This window comes from Ursus maritimus, unplaced genomic scaffold (genome assembly GCF_017311325.1).
Source record: "Ursus maritimus isolate PB19 unplaced genomic scaffold, ASM1731132v1 scaffold_2, whole genome shotgun sequence".
Classification (NCBI taxonomy): domain Eukaryota; kingdom Metazoa; phylum Chordata; class Mammalia; order Carnivora; family Ursidae; genus Ursus; species Ursus maritimus.
In genome coordinates this window covers 63,834,874-63,862,443 of record NW_024424452.1, presented here as the reverse complement: position 1 = coordinate 63,862,443, position 27,570 = coordinate 63,834,874, and the positions used below count along the sequence as shown (strand labels likewise).

Below are 27,570 nucleotides of genomic sequence, written 5' to 3'. Positions count from 1 at the left end.
TGGGGTTTTTGGATGGTGGATCATTAACTCCATTTCCAGCCCCTCCCCCCTGGAGAATGGGCAATGGAACTGAAAATTCCAAGCTTCTATCATGGCTTGGTCTTTCTGGTGACCAACCCAGCCCCACCCAGGAACCCATCAAGAGTCACCTTACTAGAACAAAAGACACTCTGTCACCTGGGAAATTCCACGGATTTAGGAGCTCTGTGTCAGGAAGCCAGGGCAGAGACCAATATATATTTTTTCTATTATTTCATTCCTGTGCTTTAAAAACATGAACGTCCCATTAACACCCACCCTCCCTCCAAAAAGCTGCATACAAATTTCTATAAGCATACGATGTGGAGGAAGGTCTTACTGTCTGTGTAGCTGTAATTCCCAGTTTACCGCAGTGTCCCCTGACTGGCACCTCGGCTATGATTCCCTTCACCTGGACTCTGTTTCTATTCATACAACCATGTGTTGCATAACTGTGCTATGCCATATTTTACCTTCCTTCTTTGCAATGCTAGGTAATTGTCCAAGGTTAATTTCTATTTTCCCTGCTTGGCGTATAGCTCTGTTGTTGCCTTGGCAACATATGCATTACACAGCATGTGATACTGGGCTTTGTAATAAGGAATGTTGGCTTAAAGGAGAAAAGTGCTGTGTAATGAAATCTGCATCCTGGCAAGGGTTTAAACATGCAGAAAGGACATTGAGATCTTTCCCAGTCTTTTGGGTGAATTGATGATTTTAGCATTTATATCTGTTTCCTCAGTATTTTCTATCTGCCCTCCAGCCACATTCACTGGAAGAAACGGAATGCATTTAGGAACTGAATAAGTGAGCAGATATGAATGAAAAAAAGAAATAATTTCATTATAAATTTTGTGTACACGTTCAGTCAATGCTATTCCATTTCCCTAGGAGTATGACTTAGTTTTTAGCTGTACGTGGTGTTATACACGGCACAACATACAAGGAAGCACTTTATAGATTATAGGAAAGAGACAGTCTTCGCCTGGGAGACACTGTCAGTGTGGCTCCTTTTACATGTAAGTGCATATACTGCGGGTCCAGTGAACCCCTGAGACCTAACAGTTGTAAACCTCACACACCTTATAGAATCTGGAAGGGAAATACAGTTGATGTAAGGACTATTCCTTCAAACCAGTATTAAACATGATTACCTTCCAGGGCACCGAGGTGGCTCAGTCAGTTAAGTGTTCAACTCCTGATTTCGGCTCAGGTCGTGATGTCAGGATCATGAGATCGAGCCCCGTATAGAGCTCTGTGCTCAGCAGGCAGTCTGCTTGAGATTCTCTCTCTCCCTCTCCCTCTGCCCCTCCTCCTCATGGCGCTCTCTCTCTCTCTCTCTCTCTCAAAGAAATAAATTTTAAAAAAATGATTATATTACATAATTAGGTTACACACACACATAAACACTATAATAATTAATTATAACATTACTATACTTGAAGTATTTTTGGAGTGGTACGTGTGCCTCTGATAGCAACCAAATACAATTAGGATTTCAGATTAGGATTTTGGCCAGTGCCATGGAACAGCTGCAAGCCAACCACAGTTGCTAAGTCTAAGTCTGCTGAGACCTTCTGAAGTCCATGTTTTGTTTTGTTTTGTTTTTAAAGATTTTATTTATTTGTTTGACAGAGATAGAGACAGCCAGCGAGAGAGGGAACACAAGCAGGGGGAGTGGGAGAGGAAGAAGCAGGCTCATAGCGGAGGAGCCCGATGTGGGGCTCGATTCCAGAACGCCGGGATCACGCCCTGAGCCGAAGGCAGACGCTTGACTGCTGTGCCACCCAGGTGCCCCTGAAGTCCATGTTTTAACTGTAAGATAATAGACACTATCTAGTAATAAGTAAGGCAAACTCCCCCCCCCCTTTTTTTTTTCCATTTTCTCATGAAATTGTTGAGAACTGTTATCAGGAAGAAGGCAACCAGGAGTTCTGATTTCCTTGGTATGGAGAAAACAAAATCATGAGGGATATAAAAGAAAGTTATTGGACTAGAAGTTATCCATTTGCATGTCTCTGCTTAGACCTGGTTTGCTTAGGGACTTGGTATAAGCTAACGCACCGTGCATCCTAATTTCTCTCCTGAGAGTGGAGGACAATGAATGAACAGTTGCAGTGAGCCCTGTACAGAGAGCTTTCTTTTGTAGATGGATCAGCCAGGAGGTGACTTTGCCAATTCCCCCCTCCAGCCTTGCCCATGTGTAGGAGGAACCAGAAAAGTCACATTGAGTTTTCCCTTCTTAAGAGCTAACTGTTCAGTGGGTTGGGAAGATCGATATGACTGTTCAAATGCTTCTGAAAAATGAAGTCCATTTTAACTTTATAGTGCCTTGAATTGGCAGCACTAGCAGAGGTAGAGTTAAAGGGGAAATTCTTTTCCTTTTGCCTTTCTACAATTTACTCACTGATCTCAAAAGAATTCTAGGAAATTGAAATTTAAAAATCAATCTATGAAATGAATAAACCAAGGAATGTCACACAGGAGGAAAGGTCAAGCTTGGCAGCAGCAAAAACCAATTTAAACCCTTGAAAAGCATGAACATAAGGCAAAGAGCCAAATGGGCATGCATATATTTATTTCTAGTGTGTGCATCTGAAGTAGATAAACCATCATTGGCATGATTGTGCTTTTGGCCTTCTAAGTGCTTTTGCCTTACATTCAGGTTATAATCCTTTTTTAAAAAAAAAAATGGTTTTGAATGAGTCGCAAGCAGGGTATTAGTTCTTCGACTAAGCGGGCTGGGCGAACCTCTGCTAGCATTAATCCTGTATAGGGATCACCGCTTTTAGAAAGTTCTCTTTGTGCCGCTCTGCTTTTATGAAAGACCTACATTAGTGCCGGTTTTTACTAACCAACACAAATCCAAAGATGATTTTCGCTTTTATGAAAAAGGCAAAAAGTGGTGTGTTAAGCATCCTTTTTGCAGCAAGCCCTTAAAGAGACAGCGCTCACCCTGGGGCAGTGAGAGTGGCGCCGCCTAGTGCCTTCTCCAGGAACTACACCCAGTGTCTCCCCGTCACACCACCAGAGCTTTGGGTTCATGCATTCATTCATTCATTCATTTATTATTTTTATTTTTTATTATTATGTTATGTTAGTCACCATACAGTACATCATTAGTCTTTGATGTAATGTTCCGTGATTCATTGTTTGTGTATAACACCCAGTGCACCATGCAATACGTGCCCTCCCCACCACCCATCACCAAGCTAACCCATCCCACCACCCCCCTCCCCTCTGAAGTCCTCAGTTTGTTTCCTGCAGTCTCATGGTTCATCTCTCCCTCTGCTATCCTGTCCTTCATTTTTCCTTTCCTTCTCCTAATGTCCTCAATGCTATTCCTTCCGTTCCACATAGGAGTGAAACCATATGATAAATGTCTTTCTCTGCTTGACTTATTTCACTTAGCATAAACCCCTCCATTTGCATCCATGTCTTTGAATTGTATGTGTGACCATCTGTGCTTTATCTCCATTTATTTTATGTATCTGTTGGCAAGATGTGACCGAAGAGATCAGAAGAGCCTAAGAGAGGTCACTTCGGTTTTGCAGGAATGCTACTTTCTGATGACAGGGGGACCTATGTGGTGGAGGGGACTACAGGTCATCCTTTTGATCACTCCCGGCAAACCTGCACTAAAATGGTCCCAGAGTCATCTCTGAGCCTCCATTTTACAAAAGAACTTGCCATAAAGTAAGTTACTTAAGTAACATATCGTGGTATCATGTCATTAAAAATGTGTGGTTTTAGCAGAAGAGCTACATGTTTCTTCTCAGTGGAAGCTGAGCACAGGTATTGCTTGTGGCTCCAAAATTAGCCCTCCATGCACTGACAGATCTCCTCTTGAGTAATGCTCTCAACCTGGATTTTCCGAGAATATGAAGCCCTAATTGCCTGAGGAGCCATTGTACATGATAAAGTAACCTCTCTCCTACGCATTTGATTGCTGCTGGTCCTCTACCAACCTTGAGAGAATGGAGAAGATAATCACTCCTATTCTGAAGGGCTTAATTCTCTTACAGAAGCCCTGTTGAGAAAGGAGGCTGGGTAGGGCATGACTTCATTTGGCATTGTCCTTTGCCTTTTGACAAAAGAAGCATCTCATCCAGGTGAACCTGCCCATCAACGAAACCACTGGATGAGCGTCCTTTCCTCATCCTTAGAGAGGCCCTCACACCTCTGTCTGCTGGGCCCTAGCAAGAACGTTCAGGTCCTAGGTTTTCCAGCAGGCATGTGGGCAACAGGCTGCCTGGTGGCTCCAGGTTGGAAAACAGTGCATTCCACAGTGAACGCAGATGTCTGGTCTCTCTAACTCAGAGAGTTCGCCATGTTTTCCCACCGTGATCAATGCTGTGAGAACACGCGCCTCTTACGTTCCCTCACTCACTGCACCTTCCTTTCTGGTCTTGAACCTCTTGCTTATTTTCTGTATCTGAAGTCTCCCTGACAGTGAATGGACTCTCAGAACTTCCCCTCACATTCATAGCTCTAACCAGGCTAAGGGGACAGGAAGGACAAAAAAAAAGTGAGTGTAAGATGGATCAGAGATCAGGGGGCGCCTGGGTAGCGCAGTCGTTAAGTGTCTGCCTTCGGCTCAGGGCATGATACCGGCGTTCTGGAATCGAGCCCCACATCAGGCTCCTCCACTGGGAGCCTGCTTCTTTCTCTCCCACTCCCCCGCTGTGTTCCCTCTCTCGCTGGCTGTCTCTCTGTCACATAAATAAATAAAATCTTTAAAAAAAAAAGATGGATCAGAGATCAAATTCCTTTTTTTTTTTAAGTCCTTTTTAGTAATGCTTGATTTTCTGCAATCAGAATTTAACTTCACTTAAGGAGACTCGGGGACGTGTGCTCAGTGACTTAAGGATGATATTCATAATCATACTTGCTAGTTTTGGAAACAATGTGGCATATACATCATTTGATCCTCATTGAACATGAGAAGTGAGTAGAGTTATCTCCATTTAATGGATAAAGATACAGAGGCTTCAGATGGGAGGCTTTCCCATGATGACTGAACTAATACGTCTCCCAGCTGAATCTTTAACTTAGCCTCATTTTGTTGTTTCACATTTGGATTGGACTGCATAGCACCCTCTATTATCTCTAGCCCCGTGGCTGACTCTGAAGCTTACCTGTTCAAAGTGATTGCACAGACTTCTTGCCTCCTCTCTTCTATCCCAGTGTTCCCAACATTGTCCCACATAATGCCAAGCGTTGTTAGGAAAATTGTGTAATGACGAGAGACCTTGAAAGAAGAACTTTCAGATCTTTCTCTGTGAATCACTGTAGATTCTTACAGTACGAATAATGAATGTATGGTAATATCTTTCATGGAATGGTGAAATACGGTATCCATATTCCTGTGTGTACTTTTATTCGGTTGATTTCTACACTGTTATCCACCTTATCCCCTAGCCAAAAATATTGTTATATAGGCTTGATGATATGAGAACTCCTTAAAGAGGCTAAGAGGAAGAAAGGAGGGGGTAAAATAAAGTCAGGTTTTTATTGTCTTTCTTGCTATTTCAACTTCAGTATGTCATATCAATGACATTTTTGTTCACAAATATTGGATGCTTATTGAATTTGTGCAAGGGTGGACCTCAGTATATTTTATAGTTTGTAGATAATTCCATGTTGAAACTGAATTATCAGTTAAATGATTTATGTTTTAACATAAGAGCAAAAATGAATCTAATGTTTCTGATTTAAATTCCATCTTCCCTTCATAGCCGTTCCTGTGTCTGTTACTCTTATGAATTCTTAGGAATTTATATTCATCGAAATCTTTTTGAAACCATTCAGATTTTCTGTAATCAAGTGAAGACTTCAATGACTCGGATAATTTTGACATAAATTTTTTATCTAAGAGCTCAAAAACATATCCCAGGTGACACTCATTTCTTTGAGCGGTAGGTGTGAATGTTCTTAAACTATAATAGGAGATAGTAACATTAATGATCCCTGAGAACATAGGTACCTAGAAAACGTATCTCTTGAGGGGTAAATCTGAGGAGAGGTGAAGAGAGAAAGGATGAAGGGCGAAGCCAATGGTAGAAACACCATTTGTTTTAACAGTTCCTGGATTTGAAGTCTGCAACTTGGTGAGGTGTTTACAGAACCACGGGCATGTACTAGGCCTTTAGCAAATGTAGCATTTTCTGAATCACAAAACACCACGAGGAGAGCCTTCTTTCTGCCGCCGGTTAAATCTCTGATGCCAGTCACTTTATGCGGATGGCTGAGATATACAAGAGGGTTCTTCATCTCTGGTCTTCAGTGAGGGAGGGAGAAGGGTGTAAGCATGTATCTCCGATCTGCCGAGTGTGAAGGTATCGGAGGAAGGGAGAGTTTATTTCGTAGGCTTCTGGAAATGGGTCTGTGGTGCCCAGTGGTCAGCAATTGACCAAGCTTCGTTGATCATTATCAGGTAGGGTTGGCAGCGCCAAGGGAGGTGCTCTCTGCAGAACTCTGCGAGAGGGTGGGCCTCCTTACCACAGAGAGGGAACGAGACAGGTGAGAATCTGCGAGAGGGCGGGCCTCCTTACCACAGAGAGGGAACGAGACAGTCAGGTGAGAATTTATAGATTTATGTACCGTGAATATGATAAACAAAGTCTTAGTCACTAAATTCTGGAATTTTATGATGAGGGCATGTCTTCTATTTTACTTTACTATTAACTTTTTAAAGTAGGCTCCACACTGGGCATGGAGCCCAATGTGGGGCCTGGACTCAGGACCCTGAGATCAAGACCTGCGCTGAGACCAAGTGTCAGGTGCTCAGCCCACTGAGGTTCCCCAAGGGCATGTCTTTTAATCTTGAGTGAGGCAAATATGAAATAATAGGAACTATGACTTCAAGTAGCAGGCAATTTAGTTACAGAATTTATTACCCGAGGAGCCACATAACTTAAATGACTTCAGAAAGATTTGGATGAATTTATGAACAATGAAGACATACATGGCTATAGAGAGAAGCCAAGATTTAATCAAAGAACTGAAACACTAGAGTAACTCTTACAGTCCAAAACCACTGTTGAGCTGTTGTGCTCTTTGACAGTAATGTACGGCCCTTTCCATTAGGGAGACTGATAAAATGGCAAGCTTGGTGGAGCGCCCCTTGGTATCTCTTGCTGGTCCTTCCTGCTAAATGTCAGAGCATTTGTAAACCCAGGGCATATTCTGCATTCTCGTGCCTTTTTCTCTCACCCAAACCAATGGCTGTCTTTAGATAATTTGTTTCCTAAGGATTCACTGTCGAGTTATTTTAAGAGAATGGTCTATCTTTGCTAAACCCTAGAGGCTGAGGAATTTCAAGTTAATTCCAGAAGCTAAAATAAGAAAAGAGCTCATCCACAATCAGGTGTCTGCATCAGTGAGAAAGTTATCAAGAAAGACTTTCCACTTATCAGGATTTCTCCGGTGCCCTGAGTAAGGGCTAATGATTAGACTATCGATTCTGTCTACCAGGGTGATAATGAGGTGTGACTAATTTAAAATGAATGTAAACAGTTTAGTCCATTAGCTCCGAATTTAAAAGACAGGGGAAAAAAAGGTGATTTCTAGGTAGACCAGTTTAGTTGCTGAAGACTACTAGTCATTGCCCAGAATGTCTACATATGGTATATTATAGCAGGCAGCTAGGGACATTTGACCCTAAAATGTGTGACAGTAGATGTTTGAATAAAGGGCTTACAGTATAAGATTTTCATCCCAATAAAGTGAGCATTATCAAATAATCCAAATTTCTAGTGAAAAAATAATTATAAAGGTAATACATGCTCATGGTTAAAAAATAAACAAGCATACAAATAGCACAAAATATATACAGCGAAAAATAAGAGGACCTCTGCCACCAATTCCTATGCTCTATGCCCCAGATGGCAAAGTAGCCAAGGCGGGGGCTCATCATCAAAATATTTATACGCTAAAAGGAATGGTAAATAGGTACAGAACTAACTTATATGTAAGTCATATAAAGTAAGGTGGGAGTAAATACTGAAAAATAATGACAATACAATTATCTGTGAGTTCCAAAGGAGCTATGATTATATTCAGTTGGCATGAGAGAGGCAGTGGAAAGGATTAGGAACGATTTCAGAAAGAAAGTTAACATTGAAATTATCCTAAAAGTAGATTCAGATTTCCCCAGGAAAGGGTAGGACACAGCTGGCAGAAGGAAAAGTGTGGGAGAAGGTGAGGCAGTGAGCTGTAGCCGGGCATGTGCGGAGCCTGAGGTTTTGTGAGGACAGTGGGCAGTTACGAGGCTGGAATGATCGTTTGGGGCCTTACTGTGGAGAAATTGGAGAGGTCGTTTGACTTACAGAGAGCTCATGGGGTTGTCAGGTCAATCAAAATTTTTAATGAAGGGTGACATATTCAACTTCTTCCTGAGTTGATCTGTCAGTTGAGCGGACTAAGGTAGGTGTGCACAGGAGTCCGTCCCAGAGAGAATACCAAGCAGGCTATCCACGAACTACGTGATGACGACAGCGGAGATGTATTTGGAAGTCACGGCAGGCTTCAGCGTGGGCATAGCTGGATGTGGGCGCAGAAGGAGAAGGGTTCCTATGAAGGTCACCGCTGTCAGCAAAGTCCTGTTCTTCTTCGTCTTGAAGCCAGGATGAAGCAGTTGACTCAGGAATCGAATGTTCTGCATCCTTCTTCTCTTTCCATCGCTTTATCCTGGCTGCCCTCTAGGCTCAGCTCAGTCGGTCTTCGCTTTCTCATGAAGTCTTTCCCAGTATTTCAGGAGACTCCGGCAGCTCTCCTGCTTGAACTCCGACTGCAATAGTGATTAGCCATTAGGCTCTTTTGAGAGTTAAACAAATGATACCGCAGAGGAACAACAACAACAACAATTCTGAAAACCTAAGTTACTCTGTCATAGATATTTAATACTCTTGCATTTTTTACCTCATGGGCAAATACTACCAAGGACCTTCTTTACCTCCTATAGCTGTGAAAACGACTTCTGTTGATTTGCTTGTCTGCCCTGTGATTCTTCTCCTCATCACTCTTTGTCTTTGGCTCTCCATCATTATGCAGGAGGTCTCTTTCTCTCTCTGTTTCCCTAGACTTCTCTTACATTTTTCCCCCTATGATACAACTCTATCCCTCTGCCTTTCAGTAGGTTTTTCCTATTGAATAAAACTCTAGTGAACACCACTGTTTTATCTGCCAGCACCCTTTCCAGCCTCAACCCCTACATTATAGAGCATTGGTTGGGCCCAAAATTCAGGTATGGGAATGAGAGGGAGAAGCAATTTCTCGTTGGGTTTCCAGACTGTAAACTATAAAATTCAGAAGGTAGGGATACCATGNNCTGCTGTGTACGTTGGAGAACTAGGGGAAGCCTCTGGTCGGTGCAGAAACGTGAGGCAGACACAAGCGGGGCCAAGATGGAAGCCAGAGAGAATGTTCCTCAGGTCAACTGTGCCTGAGACCCACTCACATTCTGATCTTTGAGTTACACGAAACATCCCACAGTGCTTACAACGCATTTCCTTGTTTAAGTCAGAATTCTATCACTTGTAACCCAAGTAATCCTAACAAATCTAGTGAGCATAGTTTTTAACTAATTTATTTATTTAGAATAGGGTTATATTCCTTGACATTGGTGATAGAATTGCTTTATTTAAAAACAAATGAAAATAACATGTATAAACCTGAAAAAATATTTCCCGGGGTGTCTGGGTGGCTCAGTCTGTTAAGCACCTAATTCTTGATTTCTGCTAAGATCGTGATCTCAGGGTTCTGAGACAGAGCCCTGTGACCGTGTCAGGCTCTACACTGGGTGTGGAGCCTGCTTGAGATTCTCTCTCTCTCTCCCTTTGCGCCTCCCCCCCAAAAAAGAAGAAAAAAAGTCTTTATTTCTGTGAAATCACAAAAGCCTAAAATCTCTACCTTTTTAAATTAGTTACTGCTTCTGAAAAAAGAAATCTACATTTGAGATGAGCTAGGACAGATTTACATGTAACTAGACTTTATGTGTGTATTTTTTTAGTCATAATTGTGAAAATGGTGACTTTTTCATAGGAAAAAGTAATTAATTCTCAGTTGAGATCCTGACGACCATCAACTGTAACATGAGGGAAAATCATACCAATTAGAAGCAGCTTTAATTGAGTTATTGTAGCAGAAAACAGTTTGGGTTGCAAATTTTTAATCTCATTATTCTTATTTAACCTTCATTAGAGCCTGACTCTGCTCTCGCTGTCAGCACGGGATTCAGAAGGGCACATCATCGTCTTCTTTAGCAAGGCTTCTGGAAGGAAAAAGAATTATAGGCAGGTTTAGATTACGTAACACCTGCCACCCCCTAATTGTCTAGGATGCCTGAGAACCCCTTGACTCATCGTTTCCTCTCCCAGCCAGCGCTAAAAGCGGTGGTGGTGCACAGTCATTTGGGAGCATGTGCACACGGGAAACAGTCCCCTCGACAGGTGCGTTCAGGCTCCCACATCCGTTTCCAAATGCCTGTGCTTCGTGGCGGTTATAGTAAGAAGTTGGAAGACCTCCTCTGAGATTTTGATGGATTCGTTTCTGTTCCAGAACTACAGAGTCCCAGACGTTTAGCTTCTTCTCATACACGTCTCGCCTGCAGTCGGGGTGTCTCTGTGTAAAGCTCCTGGCTTAATGAAATCAGTCGTCCTGAGATTACGATAAAGCTCTGGCAAACGTCGCTACAAGTAAATTCAATTAAACTCCCATCATTGGTTAGAACATGACGAAACCCGAAAGGTTTCAAGGCAGCGGTTTTGGTTTCATAGGTATGTGGGAGTCCCCTGTCTGCAGGCCCCTTTCGAATAATTGGTCCCGCTCTTCAGAGAGGTGCCTGCCCACTCCGCTTTCCCTTTCTTTCCGCCAAGCGGGAGCGCGGGCGCTGTTTACCCTGAGCAGCGTTTGAAATACATCACAAGCGTTGACATGACATCTGAACTATTCCGAAGGAAAGGCTAATTATGAATTCCCGGAAAAAGAGCAGCGTCTTGGCGTTCGGCCGCGCCTTTCACCTCAGGACCGGAACCCGAGTGTCCCGTCTGCAAGTAGGAAGGCGGCCTCCTCAACAGCCTCTGACTTACCCTCATGTTTAGAAGGAAGAAATTCCTCTAATAAACAGGCGAAGAATCCCTGCCTGAAATGGAACAAAAATAGGAGAGTAGTTTAGTTTATAGTACATTAAGCTCTTCTGTCCCAGTATTTCTGACCCAGCCTGTTTTTTCCCAACAAATGTTAGATAAAAGGTAAACCCCCCCAACACAACAACCATTTTCAACATCTCAGGCATCTCAAACAATTTAACGTGCACTTTTGCTTTGCATCTCAGAAAAACCAACATGTGCTATAAACAGAGATTCAATGTATCGCCCCCTCCCTTTTTTTTTGACCCTTCCTTGTGGGCCAGGCGCTTTAGGTATCAACAATACAAAAACGAGTGAGGTGAGATTTCGTTTTTCAAGACGTTCACCCTAAGGGAGAACAGACTGTTATAATAATTAAATGTGAAGGTCTTCTAATTGAGGTATAAGAAATGTTTTGAACAAGTCGAGCCTAGATATTCTCAAAATTACTTTGCAAGAGACAATTGTTTTACTCTTCACACACGTAGAAGATTCGTTCACATAGAGAAGAAGATTACTTCTGCAAAGAGTACTCAATCTCAATTCAGTTTTTTGACTCTCTACACTTCACGAGGCAAATTCATCAAGAAAATATGACAGTAGAGGCATTTGCACTTTGTCATAAATGAATGCAACCTCATTTCTCCCTTTCTTCTAAATATTATCTTTCCATAGTTTACGTAGTCCTTGCTTATATGCAAAAATATTCTTCCTGACATTTCTTCTCATCAAACCCCCTACTTTAGGAGGACAACACCAGCCCAGTCTTCTATAAGAAAGCTAAGAGAGAGCTTGTCCGTGGGTATCTCTGTCTAAGTGATTGACGATTGTTGGTTCTTATGAATATTTGGCATTTAATCACAGCTATCTTTGTCAGCTGGACCGTCAAAGAAAGAAGAAGGGCTTGTGGCTTCCTAGTACAGTGATGAGGGAAGAAACTTTTGTTGATGAGGACAAAGGTGATGACGATGATGGTGCTGATGATGTCGTGATGATGATAATGGCAGCATTATGGGTAAACATTTAATTAGCATTGTTTCATCAATCCCCAGCCCTGATAAGATGTATAATGCTATTATCTCCATTTTACAGATGAGAAAACGGAGTCTCAGAGTTGTGGAGTATCTTACCTGTTCATACAACGTGCAGGTAGCACGGCCAGGATTCAAACTTAGATTTGACTGGCCTCACTGCGCGTTCTTAATCACATTGCTATTTGCATTGATATTAAAAGGTGCTGACAGTTGGAAGCATTTTGTAAAAGGCCCTGATCAATTTAATGGGCTCATCTATTTGTCTCTGATAGGGAACTGGCTCTTTGACTTAAGTGAGGAGACTTACCTGGTTCTGAACACGGATGATTATTTCCAGACTTGAGTAATTTTGTAGCTAGAAGAAATCTTACCAGTCGCAGGCCTCTAGCTTCTTATTTGAAGGGTGCAGAAAGTAAGACTCAGAGAGAGCCTCAGTGACCAGCCATGCCCAGCGGTCCTGTCCATAGCTCAGTGTTCCGTCATCTCAAGCTGAAATTTTCCTCACCCTAGAAATGGGCTTGTGCGAGTGAAAACAGTCTAACGCTTTACAACTCAGTGGCACCGTGATGGGGATGACAGATCATAGATCGATCAGTCAATAGATGTGTGTATGTGTAAATACCTTCTTTCGGGTGTTTGAGGTAGCTGAGTCCTTTCGGCTTCCATTTAAATGTCGCAGAATTTTAGTGTTTTTTGGCGTTACTTTGTACAGTGTCTCATCCCTCTTGCTGCCTAGCTTGCTCTATTAGTTTGTCTGCTTTTAACATTCTATTTCCCATCTGATTTACTATTGCAAATAGTGGGAAAGCAGATAATCAAGTCTGTTAAAACCATACTTAATATAAAAATAAATAAAATCTAAGTGAGTATGTAAGGAAACTTCATCAAATAAGATGATGTGTTAGTTCGTATGTATGTATGTATTTATATTTTTTAAAGATTTATTTATTTGAGAGAGAGAGAGAGAACAAGTGGAAGGCGCAGAAGGAGAGGGAGAAAGTCCCAAGCACACTCCATACTGAGCACGTAGCCCAACCCAGGGCTCGATCCCATAACCACGAGATCACAACCTGAGCCAAAACCAAGAGTCGGACACCACCCGGACTGAGCCACCCAGACGCCCCAAGGATGTGTGTTTATATGTAGCCTTTGAGACTGGCTTCAGCTTTTAGAAACCAGATCGGTTTTGTCTTTGTCTTTGCTTTTTTTTTTGTTTTGTTGTTTATTTTGTTTGTTGCTCATTCTAGGCCATGGTAAAGTTCACAGATACATCGTATCTGAATAAAGATAAAAATACCTGAATACATTTCAGTGATCACATTTTCAGTTTAGAACACAGATCTTCTTTTTTACATGGAGTTGAATTTTTCTCTATTATGGAAATTATGGCTCAGAAAGATTAAAACTTTGAAAATACAACCACAGAGCTCACTTTCAATTCCCAGATTCCTAATCTCATTCCTTTGGGATCCAATGAGCTGAGAAGTGGTGTGACTGCAGAGAGAACACCTCTCTCTCCTCATAGCAAGGAACTGTAATTGAGTCCCAACCAGAGGTGATTGTTGCCACATCCTAGGGTGTGGAGGTGTTAAGGGGCATCAGAGGTGTCCCCATCTGTCTCATCTGACCTGGTTTAAACTGTTAAACTCATAATCCAAGAGTCTACCGGCTGCCACGAGACAAGGCAGAGCCGCTTTTCATCATTCCAGGACACCCTGTCAGGTGAATGAAGGGCAAACTTAACAAAACGAAAAGTCAGAAAAGTATGACGATTTTCATGTTTCTATACTTAGAGGAGCTGTGTTGATTACATGAAAAGATTTAGCTATTATTGGGCTCTTTGGAGGGCCAATAAAAAAAACCTTTTTCTGAATGCCAAACCAGTTGAGAATCACAACCGAAGCGTAAGGCAGCAAGGGGTCATAGTATCACCTGCACTGCTGATAAAGCTATTATCGAGGACATTAATCCTGCAACTCAGTCCTGAACAGCCGTACTCACTCACTAGGGCAGGCCTCCCACCAGCAGAGTTCGAGGTGGGCTTCCCCAGGGAAGGGAGATGTGCCCAGGACCAATTTCTCATTCCCAACTCTCTCACCTGCTAAGTCAGCCCAGTTTCCCTGGAGCAGCAGGTGTGAGAGGCAGAAAGAGGCAGGGGAGAGAGACAACGGTGTTCCCGCTACATAAAAAACGCAACAAAACCCCAAAAAGCATGAGGAGTGAGGACTAAACATCCCTAAGCACTGGGGGTGTGTGCGGACATTTGAAGTCCAAGGTTTACTGTCTGTGTATGGGGCTTTATATATGTTTTATGCTTTAACCTTAACATACTTCACCCTCCACCCAGCCCCATCCCTACCCTATGAACATTGTGAAGGAATGACTATAAATATTATTATCACCACTTAAAGATGGGAAGCGACCTTAGAAAGGTTACTTCCCTTGCTCAAAGGTGAACATGATGGTCACAAGACGAGCAGAGTCAGTCCCATGCAGACCTGTCTGACTCAGAAACCCACTCTCCCCACATCTCCAGTTTCTGGGGAGCAGTTTCTCATGGGAACACATCTGAAAATACTTACCCATGCAAGTGAGAGGTCTTCGTTGAAAACCATTCTGAAGTTGTATTCATGGGAATTTGGTAATTCACTGATACCAAGTTTATAGTATGATTTTGTTAAATTTTTTTTGGAATAATTTTAAACTTATAGAAAAGATACAAAAATAGTTCAGAGAATTCCCAGATGCCCTTACACAGCTCCCCATAATGTAAACATCTTCTAGAATCCTAGCAGAATGACCAAAAACAGGAGATTGATATCGGTACACCACTATTAGATAAACTACAAACCTTACTCAGATTTTACCATTGTTTTCAATATTGACTGTGACTTTTTTTGAGGACAGCAACTGTAGTATATTCATGTTCATATCCACCGTGCCCCCGGTAAGTCTGGTCTAGAATCGGCGATCAGTAGCTGTTTGTGGAGCGAGGGAATGAGTGAAGGGATGGTGAGCTCCATGATATGACCCCTGTGTGTGTGTGTGTGTGTGTGTGTGTGTGTATGTGGGCCACAGGCATGGAAACACACAGGGATTAGCATCTGAATGAATGTTACTCAGATCTGAATTTCACATTAGGCTTCGTAACACTGTGAAAACATCTCAAAAGCAAGAGAGAGTGTATACTAACCAGACTGAAACAGGTAGAAGAGAATTCACCAGATGGGCAGAAAGCAGTGCTGCATTCACTTTAGTGTACGTGCGTGCGTGTGTGTGCACACGTGTGTTAGTGTATGTGCATGTGTGTGCACACGTGTGTTAGTGTACGTGTGTGCGCACACTTGTGTTAGTGTGCGTGCGTACGTGTGTTAGTGTGTGCGCACGTTAGTGTACGTGCACGTGTGCGCGCGCGTGTTAGTGTACGTGCGTGTGTGCGCACACGTGTGTTAGTGTACGTGCGTGTATGTGCGTGTGTGCGTGCACATGCGTGTGTTTCATGTCACACTTCAGTAAATGCCCAGGCAAGAGAAGCAGCAGTTGCTGGCGGTCAGTCCTGCATTTCTAGGCAGGTCGAAGAAGTTTACATTGAAACAAATCATAGAAACTCGCTTTCTGAAAGAGGAAATCCACACACATGCTTTTAAGGCTTCTATTTTCTTTTGCAGGGAGTTCCACAGAGATAATACTAATGAAGTGAGAATTTTGCTATGACGGTAGTTTCTGACAGCTTCAGAAATAAACACTCTTTTATCTCAACCTTTATACCCAAAGAATGTGAAACCAGGAGAGAGGGAATAGTCAAAGCACAGAATTCCTTTCAGTAGCCTCATGGACCTTAAAATGGCCGCCTTTCGTACTGTTTTCTCCATCACTGTTTAACCAACTACAAGTATTAACGTGACATAACGGAGAAAGGCAAGGCTATGGCATTACGCTTAGCTGGGCAAGACTGGTGTAACGAGTTGTTATGAGAACTGATGTTTCTGAAAAAGTTCACCTTTTAAAAGGCTTTAATTATTTTATTATTGTTATTTAGATGGAAGACGTCATAGCACGCATGCAAGATGAAAAAAATGGGATCCCCATTCGTACTGTCAAAAGCTTTCTTTCCAAGATACCTAGCGTCTTCTCTGGTAAGTGTGCGCTCCGTGCAGCACTGTTTTCTCCAGCACCCTCGACGTAACCATTTAAAATCAATTCTAGCCACTCAGTATTGAAACTCTGTCCAACTCATTTATTCAGTAACTCTTATGAAATACCCAGGCCATGTTCCACATCATGTTGGAGCCTTGGAGGGATAGTAAAACAAAACATAAAAGCAAAAATCATGACCATACTTTACTCTGGGTCGGTTGCGAAGACATGATGGACAATGTGAAATAATAGAAGATGATATTAGAGATGGATGAAACAATGTGGTACAGATTATATATAAAAAAGGAGGGTGAGGCGTGCCTGGGTGGCTCTGTGGGTAAGCATCTGACCCCTGGTCTCAGCTCAGGTCTTGATCTCAGGATAATGTGTGTAAGCCCTACTTAAAAAAGAAAAAGAAGAAAGAAAAAGAAATGAGGAGAATGAAAAACATCAGTCAGGAAGGGGTTCCTGAACAGCAGTGATGAATTGAGTTTGAAAAATGAGGAGTCCTGTCAGCTTCAAGACCACCAGCGGTGTGTGCAGAACGGGGTGACCAGGGTGAGGATGCACAGAGAGGCTGGAACAGACAGACTTGGGTCGGAGGATGAGGGTCTAATTCTGATCTACGGAGAATATGGAGACCCTCACACTCCTGCAGAGCTCATTACGATGAAGGCGCTCAGGGCAAACTGGCGTTCAGTGAGCGCCATTGTCACCGCATAAGTCCAAGACCTGCATGGGAATAGTTTGGGTTCCAGCGTTCTGCTCCCCGGGGAGTAAGGGAGTAGAGGGGAAAACATGAGCATCTGTTAAATAACTGGGTATAGAGGCTGTGAGGGGACATAACCCAATGGGGTTGGGTTTCTTTTGTCATTGGGTGACTGTGAGTCTAAGGAATCATGAGCAGAAATAGGGAAACCCCCCAGTGTGATTGGAAGTGACTGGAGAAACCCTAGAGACAGTGGTAGTGCTGCGTTAGAAATCTGTGCTCCAGCTCCTCGAGACGGTGGGTGCCCGAGCGGTGGGGCTCAGGCGTGCTGGGCCTGGGCAAGCATGTGGAGAAGAAGCAGAGTCGGACAGACCAGAGCTTCACAGCGAGTCAGCGGGGTAAGGAGGCTGGCCTGAGCCCGAGGAGGGGTTGATGGGGTTGACGGGGTTCCTAAGCAAGGGTTCTGTGGCACCTCCTCGTGAACAAGAGTCAGAAGAAGAACAATGGTCAGCCGGCCTTCGGCCTTGGTGAGAGGGCAGTAATTAGGACCAGAACAAACAGGCAGGCCCAGATGTTGGTGTTTGGTGGCTGCATTGCTCTTTGATGAATGGGAGAGAGAACAGGACCAGACGAAAGCTGCACTGGGAGGACATCTGGTCTCAAAATACGCCCTTTTTCCTGTTACTGCGTTTCACGCCCACTTTGTTCCAGTTTCTTGCTCTTCTCTGATGATAGCCAGTATTTTCTTGCATCTGGGGCTTTACTCCATCTCTTCCCTTCTCACTGACTCACGTCCTGACTTCCAGGTCATTCTGACTACGGAATTCTTTAACAGCTAGTTCCAAGAGTTCTTTGGGGAAAAACTTGTTTTTTGCTTCTCTAATAGCAGTTATTATGCTCTACTTTGTCTTATGCATATTTTTGTATGATGTCCTACATCCCTTAGGAAAAATTAAGCTCCTTGGAGTCAGCGACTTGGAGAATTAACTTTGTATCTAAACGCGAATCTAGGGGCGCCTGGGTGGCTCAGTTGGTGAAGCGTCTGCCTTGGGCTCCGGTCATGATCTCGGGGTCCTGGGATCAAGTCCCGCAAGTCGGGCTCCCTGCTCAGTGGGGAGTCTGCTTCTCCCTCTCCCCCTGCCCCCACCCCCGCTTGTGCTCTCTCTCTCTCTCAAATAAATAAATAAATCTTAAAAAAATACGAATATGAAAATCACTCATATTTTGATGACGAGTGAGAGGACTTAGCTCCTTAAATACTGTCATGCAAAGGTTGCAAACTGAAATGCAGTCCGAGTCCAGGCAGATAAATGCTGTGTTACCCACCGTCTGCCCTGGGAACTGTGGTCAGGTCAACAGTGGCCTGTGTGAAGGCATGGCAGTTGAAGAGTTTTTAACGACAATATTCATAAACAAAAATGGCTGAACAAAAAAAGTTTAGCTCATTGAGCTGCAAGTTTGAGTTATCTGCTCTCATGGTATATCTGAAATTTTTGGTTGAGTTCTTCAAGTAGCAATACCTCATACAATTCCCATAGAGTCCCATAAGATTTCATACAGCTCCCATGTAGCACCCTCCTGGAAGAACATTTGATTGACAATATGAAGATCTTAATTAAAAAGTAAGATTGGACGTATAGATAGAGAATGAACCATGAAGTGCCTGAGGCTCGTTTTAAGTTCATTAACCTAAAACAACAATGGTAGTTCTTACATAAAGAGAGTATCAGTGACATTTTCATATTAATGTAATTAGTTTCTAATTATCATTCTGTGTTTCCTAGAAACTTTTCATGAGCTCCACCTCACAGGTGTAATTATCTGTTTTGCCATAGATTTAACTGATATCATAGTATTATGTCTAGTATTAACCAATCTCTTTGTCGTAATATCCCCAAATTAGAATAGTCTGAAGCCCCATCTACTTCACTAGCAGTTTTTGGTCTTTTGTAGTAATTTTCCTTCCCTGATATTTCTTACCGTGATTTGGGATTAATCCCTGTGTCCTTTCGTGGTCCCACTTGCCACCTGCTGCTTGCTCTCCTGCCTCTCCGCCTCTCCCTCCTCCCTCTAGACGTGCCTCACGTTCTACTGCAGAATTCCCAAAGAAATAATGGGTCTGCTAATGTCGTGGTTCTTAGCAGAAGCAGAAACTAGTTGTGATGAATGAGTGATGTCATGTGTGAGAGGAGGGTGGCGTGATTGTCGGGAGTCTGTCTTGTCGTGGACTGTTCCACGGGGGGAAAGGGTCTCTACGATGGTGAGTCCCACTCTTTCGGATTACCCACTACGCTCTATAAAGTCTTGAGGCTCGAAACATGGTTCATGGACCAGTGGTATCAACCTTATCTGGAAATTTATTAGAAACATAGTATGTGGGCCCACCCCAGACCCACTAAAGCAGAACCTCAGTTTTAACACTGAAGCTTAAGGACAGGGCAGCAGGGCTGGACTGGGTTCCACGTCAACACCTGTGTTTTACCCAGGATGCTGGGTGCAGTGGCCAACTTGCCTGTGCAGATCTTTCTAGGGCTTTCAAGGGCTCTGATTATTATTATTATTGGTTTTTTTTTTCCTTTTCTACAATCTGGCCTCAATCAAGCCTATCCCAGTCCATTAAATGTTTTTTGCTGTTGTGTTTGTTTTGCTTGTGGGAAGGAGAAGGGAATGGGAAGAAGGATCTACTTCTCCTCCCCACCCAAGAACCTCCTCAGCATCTCAGACTCCTGGCTGTTAACAGCCATGTGGAGGGATGGGCACTCTCCAGCGGCCCCTGGCAGCCCCTAAGCCAAGGAATCCCCCCACCTGCCTCGGGTGAGAACAGCCATGTTGAGAAAGTGATCACACAATCCTATCTCACAACATCTGAGATCCACACCCCGATCATGTCAAAGACTCTTACTCCGCAGATAATATAACTATGATTTGGTCTTTGGGGTTTTTGTTTCTTTGCTTTCCCCCCTCCTGGTAAATGCATTTCCTCCAGCTAAACATCCAGGCTTTTTTTTTTTTTTTAATTATTTAGCTCTTTAGAACTGTTAATTTTGGTCTCCTGGTTTCTGTGGTGCCAAGATCAAGGGAAAAGTCTTTGAATGAACCCTCCATGCTGGTCGTTGAACTGCGGGCTAGGAGATATCTTTGGGTGGATACAATCACATTGTTTCTCCCCAAAATTACTTTCTCAACTGCGGAAGCAGCTCAGGCAGTTCTGATGGTGGTATGTAGCTGGACCCCTCCCGTTTAGGGGATGAGCTCAGTGGTAAGTGTTGACTAGAGCCTGGCCTATCGATTCTCTTTCCTGCAATTCTTTCTGTTGAGTTTCCCAAACTTCAATTCTCTGTGTGTGTGTGTGTGTGTGTGTGTGTGTGTGTGTGTCTGGCACTGAGATGACATAATGGGCAGGTGCAGAGAAAAACAAAGCAAGCCTGTCTGCAGATTAAGAGTAATGGAACACAGGGAGAAAAGAAGCAGAGGAGAGGGGGCAGAAAGTGCTGGGTTTCTGGTGGCTTTGCAGCCCTTGTCCCAGTCTTCCAGGGCACGGTACTGCCACCTCACCCACTTCCTATGGCATCGCACACACGCCCCTCCCCCCACACACACACCATAAAACCTCTACCTTTTGTTTTGCTGTATTCTTCACCTCCCTTTTCTGTTTCAGACTTTTCCTGCATCTGAAACAGATTCAGTGGGGAGGTTCTTAGGAATACAAATTTCCAAACCCTAACTGCTGATATTTAGGACGGAAATGTATCCAGGGAATCAGTATTTCTAAGCTGAAAAAATATGTATATATAGAATTGGCATCTTCTAGTCTTGGAGGCCTGATAACTATATTTTTCTTTAGGATTTTTATTTCAGTTCAACAAACAGTGAGCAAATACCCACTGTTCTATCTACTATATCGTGTTTTGAAGGCTAATATTTTAATATTAGTGGCAAATAGACATATTACGTATACGTTGGTGCTCAAGTTTCAACTAAGTACAATCAACTGAGCTGAGTTCTCTTCACAAGGGTTAAAAAGTCAGTCGCGGGAGCAAAACTGCTTACATGCCTTCACTTTATAACTGGATCTTCAACCACGAACCCTAATTACATGTCCTTAATTGCCAAAAGAAATACTTTTATGAGGTTTGGGTATAATGATATAGAAGCCTTTAGAGGCAGAGAAATGATTATTTACATACTACTTTGTTACCTTTTGGAAAAATATAAATTTTCTCTTGTTTCTAGGAAGCTCGTTTGCTAAATTGAACATTTTATTATTACTTTCTCACCTGACACCTCGATGATGTATTACCTCCTTTTTTCTCTAATTGTTTTTCTGTCTGTCTTTGATTGCTGCTGTTGTTTTTATCTGGGATACGTTTGTGTGTGTGAAACAGAGAGAATGGGAGGGATTGATACTGTAAATTGCTTCACGTCATATTTTGAAGGTAGATAAGAAATAAATCCAGAAATATCTGAGAAGTGTCTGTATACTTAGGAGTTGTTTTGCCCGAATCCTGCCCATTCAAGTGGGGTTTCATCTTGCCTTTGAAGTGATGCTCTCCACCACAAGAAGAAGGATAAAGCTCAAATACTGCTTAAGAGTGTAATAAAAGTGCTCATGCAATTTTTATACAATTGTACCTTCAAATTGGAAAAACATAACTATAAAGCTAAAAATATAATATTTGCAGATTTTGCTGAGGATTTTCTCTGAATGAATCTCATAAGCCTTATTCCTATGAGGTAACTATTACCCTAGAATTCATATCCTGTAGCTTACAATATTTCTTCATCTCTAGCCTGAAAGTCTTTGGTAAAGCAAACTATGACACTCATATCAGCCACAAAAGCTTTGCGTTTAAACTCTGAATGGAATCAGAATATAGATCCAAATCCAGATGGAGCACAAGTTTGTGAATAAGAGGAAATGATTAATGTTACATTTTTCATGATATTTGATCCATCTTTGATAGTATTTTTTACTACTATACCATTTACCTTGGCTACATGCATATTCAAATGAATTAAAACTGACAACATAGTTTTTCAGTTGCTTAAGAACAAGATGTTGAAATAGGGCTTTTTTGGGGGTGCTTTATTTCTGGAAAATACATTACATTATAATAATACTGAATATTATTTGGGTGTAGTTTTTTTGTTGATTCACCATCATGGACATTTATAGGGTTTAAGAGTCTAATAAACATAAAGTAAATAGGCTTTAAGTCCTGATGAAATAAATGTTTTCTCAATATTTAATGTTTTAAAAGTTTAAATCAAACATTGGGATTTTTTTTAATAGTAATAGTTTTCTTTTGTAAGTGTTTGGTTTTTTGATTCTATGTATTAAAATAGCAAACTGCTTATATATTACATATAACAGTTAACAATAACAATTAGTTTTATATTAGATAATTAAGTATTATGTATTACATTTTATGTTATATTAATTTTATATTATATAGCAGATATGTGTCGGAGGAAAACATTTCTTTCTACTTTAGAGGAAAATATTAGTAATTTGGGAGCCTCCCGTATGGTTAATGGCTTTTACTATGTTAGTTTTATGCCTTACAGCATTCAAGGTAATTATTGTTTATCTCTGTTTCATAGAGAAGGAAATGGGGGGGTCAGAGAGTTCAAGTTTTTAGCTCAATTCTGCACAGCTTACTAATATTCAAACCAAGATCTACTTCCATGGCCAGCACTGTGTGTTGCCCCCGTAAGTTCTGTCCTTTGCCGGAGCCTGTGTCTTTTCATCATGACAAATGAACACATATCAGACCTGTAGGCGCCTCAGTCCTGGAGACCCTTACATTCATCTCCCAGCATGTCCTCACTCCAGGTAAAAACCGGAGCGCTTGACAAAACACCTGGGCTTTTGTCTGTTTTACCTCTGAGGACTTGATGACCTGGAGAAAATGGCTGTGCTGTCTTCACCTCTAAAATATGAGGTTACACGTAATGATACCCAAGCTTCCCTTCCACATACACTCTGTGATTCAGAGAACCAAGTGTGCTGCTTCGTCAACAAGTCTTGGGAACTTTTCTCCTAGCAGTCATCCGGTCCGCTGGCTTTTTGCTCTCTGCTCTCACACTCCTGGCACCTCCACTCACGTGAGTGAGCACCTTGACTCCTGACTGCTCTCCACAGCCACTCTGCTCCTTATCCTTTCCATCTCTCCAGCGCAGCCACACTGCGAGTTTCAAGTTGGAATTCGGATCCATTTAAATCGTTTCTCTTTTTAGAATTCAGATAAAATTAAGATTCCTGACAGCAACACAGCTCATCCCTACCTGCCTGTCAGACCTCGTCTCACCGAGAGCTGTCTCTGGCTTCCTTGGTTCTAGCCCCAGGGACCACTTCTCATCTCTCACATTTCACCGCGCTCCTCTTGCCATGGGGGCTTTCCCCTGCGAGGCGTTTCCCTCTGGTTTTTGAAACGCTCAGTTTAGACCTACTCATCTTAGGTCCAGGCCAGTTTCCTTTCTTATGTACTCTCATAAAATGACATTACTTTCTTTCGGAGAGCTTTATTCCAATCTGTAGTTTATAAACTCACTTGTGGTAGTATTGGATTAATGTCTGTCTTCTAGACAGTACTGTAAACCACAGGACACTTCCATATGCTCAGTTTTGTCACCCTTGCACCAAAGCAATGTCTAACATAGGAGGTCTTTGTTAAACATTCGTTAAGCGGGTAACTAATAATGGTAATTTTAGGGGAAATATTTGCATTCATATGGATTGTGAAAGGAGTTACACTATTGTGTGGCTTCATCAACACACATCGATTTTTTGGATTTTTAAAAACCTTTTCTCTATGTTTTTGGCCTCTAAAAAGAAATCTTTCTCTGGAATTGAATGATATTATACAGAGAAGTAAGACATGGTCTGTGCCCTTGAGGAGACCACTCTCTTGTGAGGAGACAGACAAACAAGGTGAGATAGTTTTCATGATAGGGCACACCCAGAGTGCTGAGGAGTGTGTGAAATCTAACCCAAGCTGTTGGGGTCAGAGGCATTTCTTGGAGAAGGTGACATCTGAGATTCATTGTAAAGGATGAATCAGAGTTAGCCGGATGACAGGGGAGCAGTTGTTCAAAAATTCAAGATGGGAGAGGGTCCTGTAAGCTCAGAGAACTTCACAAATTGCAGTGACCTTGACACAGGATGAGGCATGTGGATTCTAGAGGGGAAGTTAGAACTGAAAGCAATAGTAAGAATCTTGAGGAATCAGACTTTTATCCTGTAAAGAGTCAGGGGCAATTGGTGAATTTTAAGCAGGGAAATGGGATTATCAAATTTTTTTAATGGTGCTTTCTCTGGGGAAAATGTAGGGAGTAAATATCAGTTTGTAGAGAAGTGACATAAGGATGGGAGCTGAGGCTGCAATCTAGAGCAAAGATTACAACAGCCTGACCCACAGGGCCAGTGGAATTGGGAAAAAAAAAATCAGATGTACAAGAAACTTGAAGGACGTAGAAGGAACTTCATTAGTTCAGTAGCAGGATTCAGGATGGAGCCAGTGGCGGGGAGGGATTAGCGAGAGGCCAGATTGGTTACTAAAGAAGGCACTGCCAACAAAGACACCCATATTTATGACCTGACAATGAATGCACAGTGATACCTCTTACAAATGGATTCATAAACACAGGGATTCTCTTTCTCTCTCTCTCTCTATTTTCATGGAAATGATGGAGAAGTGGTGGTAAATTTTGAACACCTTGAGTTTCAGATTCTCACAGAACAACCCTGTGAAATGGCCAGCTGTTGAATATATATTATATATATATCCGGAATTCATGGGTATTCAGTAATACAATGAGTAGATGACATCTAGTCTGGGTGGATTGTTGGTGAGAAGCTGAATAGATGAGATCTCTTTTGGAGTTCTGCGTGGAAGGAGAAAATGAGAGGACCAAAGATGGACCTCTGTGGAACAGAAGCTCTTAGGGGTGAACAGAGTATGTGGTTCATATATGTTTGCTCAAGTCCTGGCCTACAGGACTGTCGCCGTAGTTCCTTGGAGCAGCAAGGGAGATGGGCTCAGGGTGAACCATGAAGTCCTCATTTAAGTGACTAGGCATCATTCTGTGTCTGGAGATCTAACACTCAGGGGATAAAGACTCCAGCAGTTTTCTTTGAGAACCAATCAGCACATGAAGTCTAAACTCTCCATTAATCTGCTTTATTCAAAATGGATCATGGTCTGTGCACCATGAAAGATTGTGGGGTGAAGCTATCACTGTGTTTATGATAGATAAGCTTAAAATCAACGCTTGGCCAAACCTCAGGTAATATCTCTAGAAATATCCACCACCACCGCCCTACTCCCTGCAGATTAACACAGCTGAAAATGAAATATATTTCTTGTCATGACACTCCGTGATTCTTTAGGGCATTTGGATGTTCTCATATCTGGACAGTCAGCATTTCAGTTATTCTAGGTCACGGTGAAATAAGCCTTTACCTATTAGATGAGTTGCATTTCCTTCAATCAATTGACTGTGAAATTACTGGGTTTCCAATGTTACTTTCTATAGCAGGAAACAAACCGGAATTCCCTTCTCGATTTTTTGTAAATGGTGTAGGTTTTCATTAAACTTAAATTGGACCATGCCTGTGAAGCAGCCCACCGCAATCAGAAAAGTCTGCAGGACTGCCTGTTGGCAGCTATCAAATAAATATACTCCTATTAAATCAGGTTATTTAACATATTTGAAGGTTGAACTAACTGAACAAATTCTCAGGAGCCAAAAAGGCTGGTGCCTGTTCTAAATCACCAAGCACTGTAAACAGAGGAGAAAATGGTAGAAATTAAAGGGAGTTCTGGTCAACCATTCCTGCATTTCATATATTTCTATCTTTGGTCTTTTATTCGGTTGAGAAGGTTCTCCATCACAAGCATGTTGATAATTAAGGGCTTGAATCTCATTGCTATCCTTCTTTTGCAAGTTAATTCCATTCCTCAACACTTTTAACATGCTCTCCTATAAATGACTTACCACCAATCACCACCCCGCAAGACCAAAATGTGTGGTCACATTTGTTGTCTGATAGTCCTTATGTTGTGTGGGTTTGGCTGGCCTCAGGTCTTTTTTTCATTTTAAGTGACTTTATGTATGTCAGTATTACTAACATCAGAAAGCTGTACATATTTCATGTGTACAACTTGATGACTTTGGAGAGAAGTATAAACCGGTGAAACCATCAGCAGTATCTATGCCATAAACATATCCATCATCTCCTAAAGTTTCCTCCCACCTTATTTATTTATTTGGGGGTGATGAGAGCATTTAACATAAGAGCTACCCGCTTAGCAAATTTTAAAGTGTACAGCACAATATTATTAAGTTTAGGCACTGTGACTTCGAGGATTTATTCATCTTGTGTAACTGAAACTTTGTACCCTTCGACTAGTACCTCTCCATTTCTCCCTTTCCCCAGCCCCTGACAAGCACCATTCTACTCTCTGCTTCTAGGAGTTTGGCCAGTTTAGATTCTCATATTCATGGCATCACGTATTTGTTCTTTTGTGTCTAGCTGATTTCACTTAGCATAATATCCTCCAGGTCCATGCATATTGTCACAAAAAACAAGGTTTCCTTCTTTTCCAAGGCTGAATAATATTCTGTTGGTCTCAAGCCTTAAGGCTCAGAAAAGCATTCTGACCATTTTTTTTCTCTCTGTCCTGCTCTTCCTTTCAACATGCTTGATGTCAAAGGAAGTGACATGTTGAATTACTCCAATTGCATAGAAATAGAAACCGTGATATTTTATATCAATGGATAGGGAACCACTTATATTTTATTATTGATTTAGTTATCTAACAACGTAGACAGTTCTCTATGATGCCTTGCTGTTTTCAGTCATGTATATGAAAACTGGGCAGTATATGTGTGCTTAAAAATCAAGTTGCCTTTGGGGTCCCTGGGTGGCTCAGTCGGTTAAGCATCTGACATGGTTTTGGCTTGTGGAGGGTCGTGAGATTGTTGGGCTCTGCACTCAGCATGGAGTCTGTTTCAGATTCCCTCTCTCTGACTCCTTTTCCCCTACCCCCCCGCCCTGCTCGTGCATGGTCTCTCTCTCTCTGAAATAAATGAATAAATTTAAAAATCTCTAAAAAAACATCAAGTTGCCTTTAAATGTAATAATTATAGTATTTCCTGCCTCTTTTCCTTTGTTCCTCCGAGGGTTGCATGCACATTTATTAATGCCATCTAGGCATGATCTGTGGAGGCTTAAACTTGTCATGAGGATAGTTGCAGAGGTAAGAAGAAAAAAGAGCAAGCTTGATCATATGGCCTAGGCCAATGCAAGTTTTAGTAAGTCCATATTTTGCATCTAAATGTTTTTGAGAGCAGCTTTCAAGATGCCTTATGTGATTTAACCCAATGCTGCTTATATTTGGAGTCAATTTAAAGACAATAAGAATAAGTAATCTGGAATGTTTTTCTGTGGAGCCTGTAAGGCTATCTAGGTAATTATAAGATGCTTCTAAGAGTCTAAGATGCTCCTTTCTGAAACTGAGAGCTTACTCTGGACAAA

General features: G+C 42.1%; 1 protein-coding gene across 6 annotated transcripts in view; it reads left to right on the top strand.

The window, feature by feature from the left end:
• RGS7 (regulator of G protein signaling 7) overlaps nt 1–27,570 on the top strand; it is a 530,023-nt gene that overhangs the window by 270,640 nt on the left and 231,813 nt on the right. For 5 of the 6 annotated variants that reach the window (XM_008694602.2, XM_008694610.2, XM_040636051.1 and 2 more), the window contains one exon: nt 16,221–16,317. In XM_008694602.2, the coding sequence (XP_008692824.1) occupies nt 16,221–16,317 (97 nt within the window). Of the gene's footprint in view, nt 1–12,106; nt 12,163–16,220; nt 16,318–27,570 lie in introns of those variants that run through there. The other variant, XM_008694617.1, reaches the window with a different exon arrangement.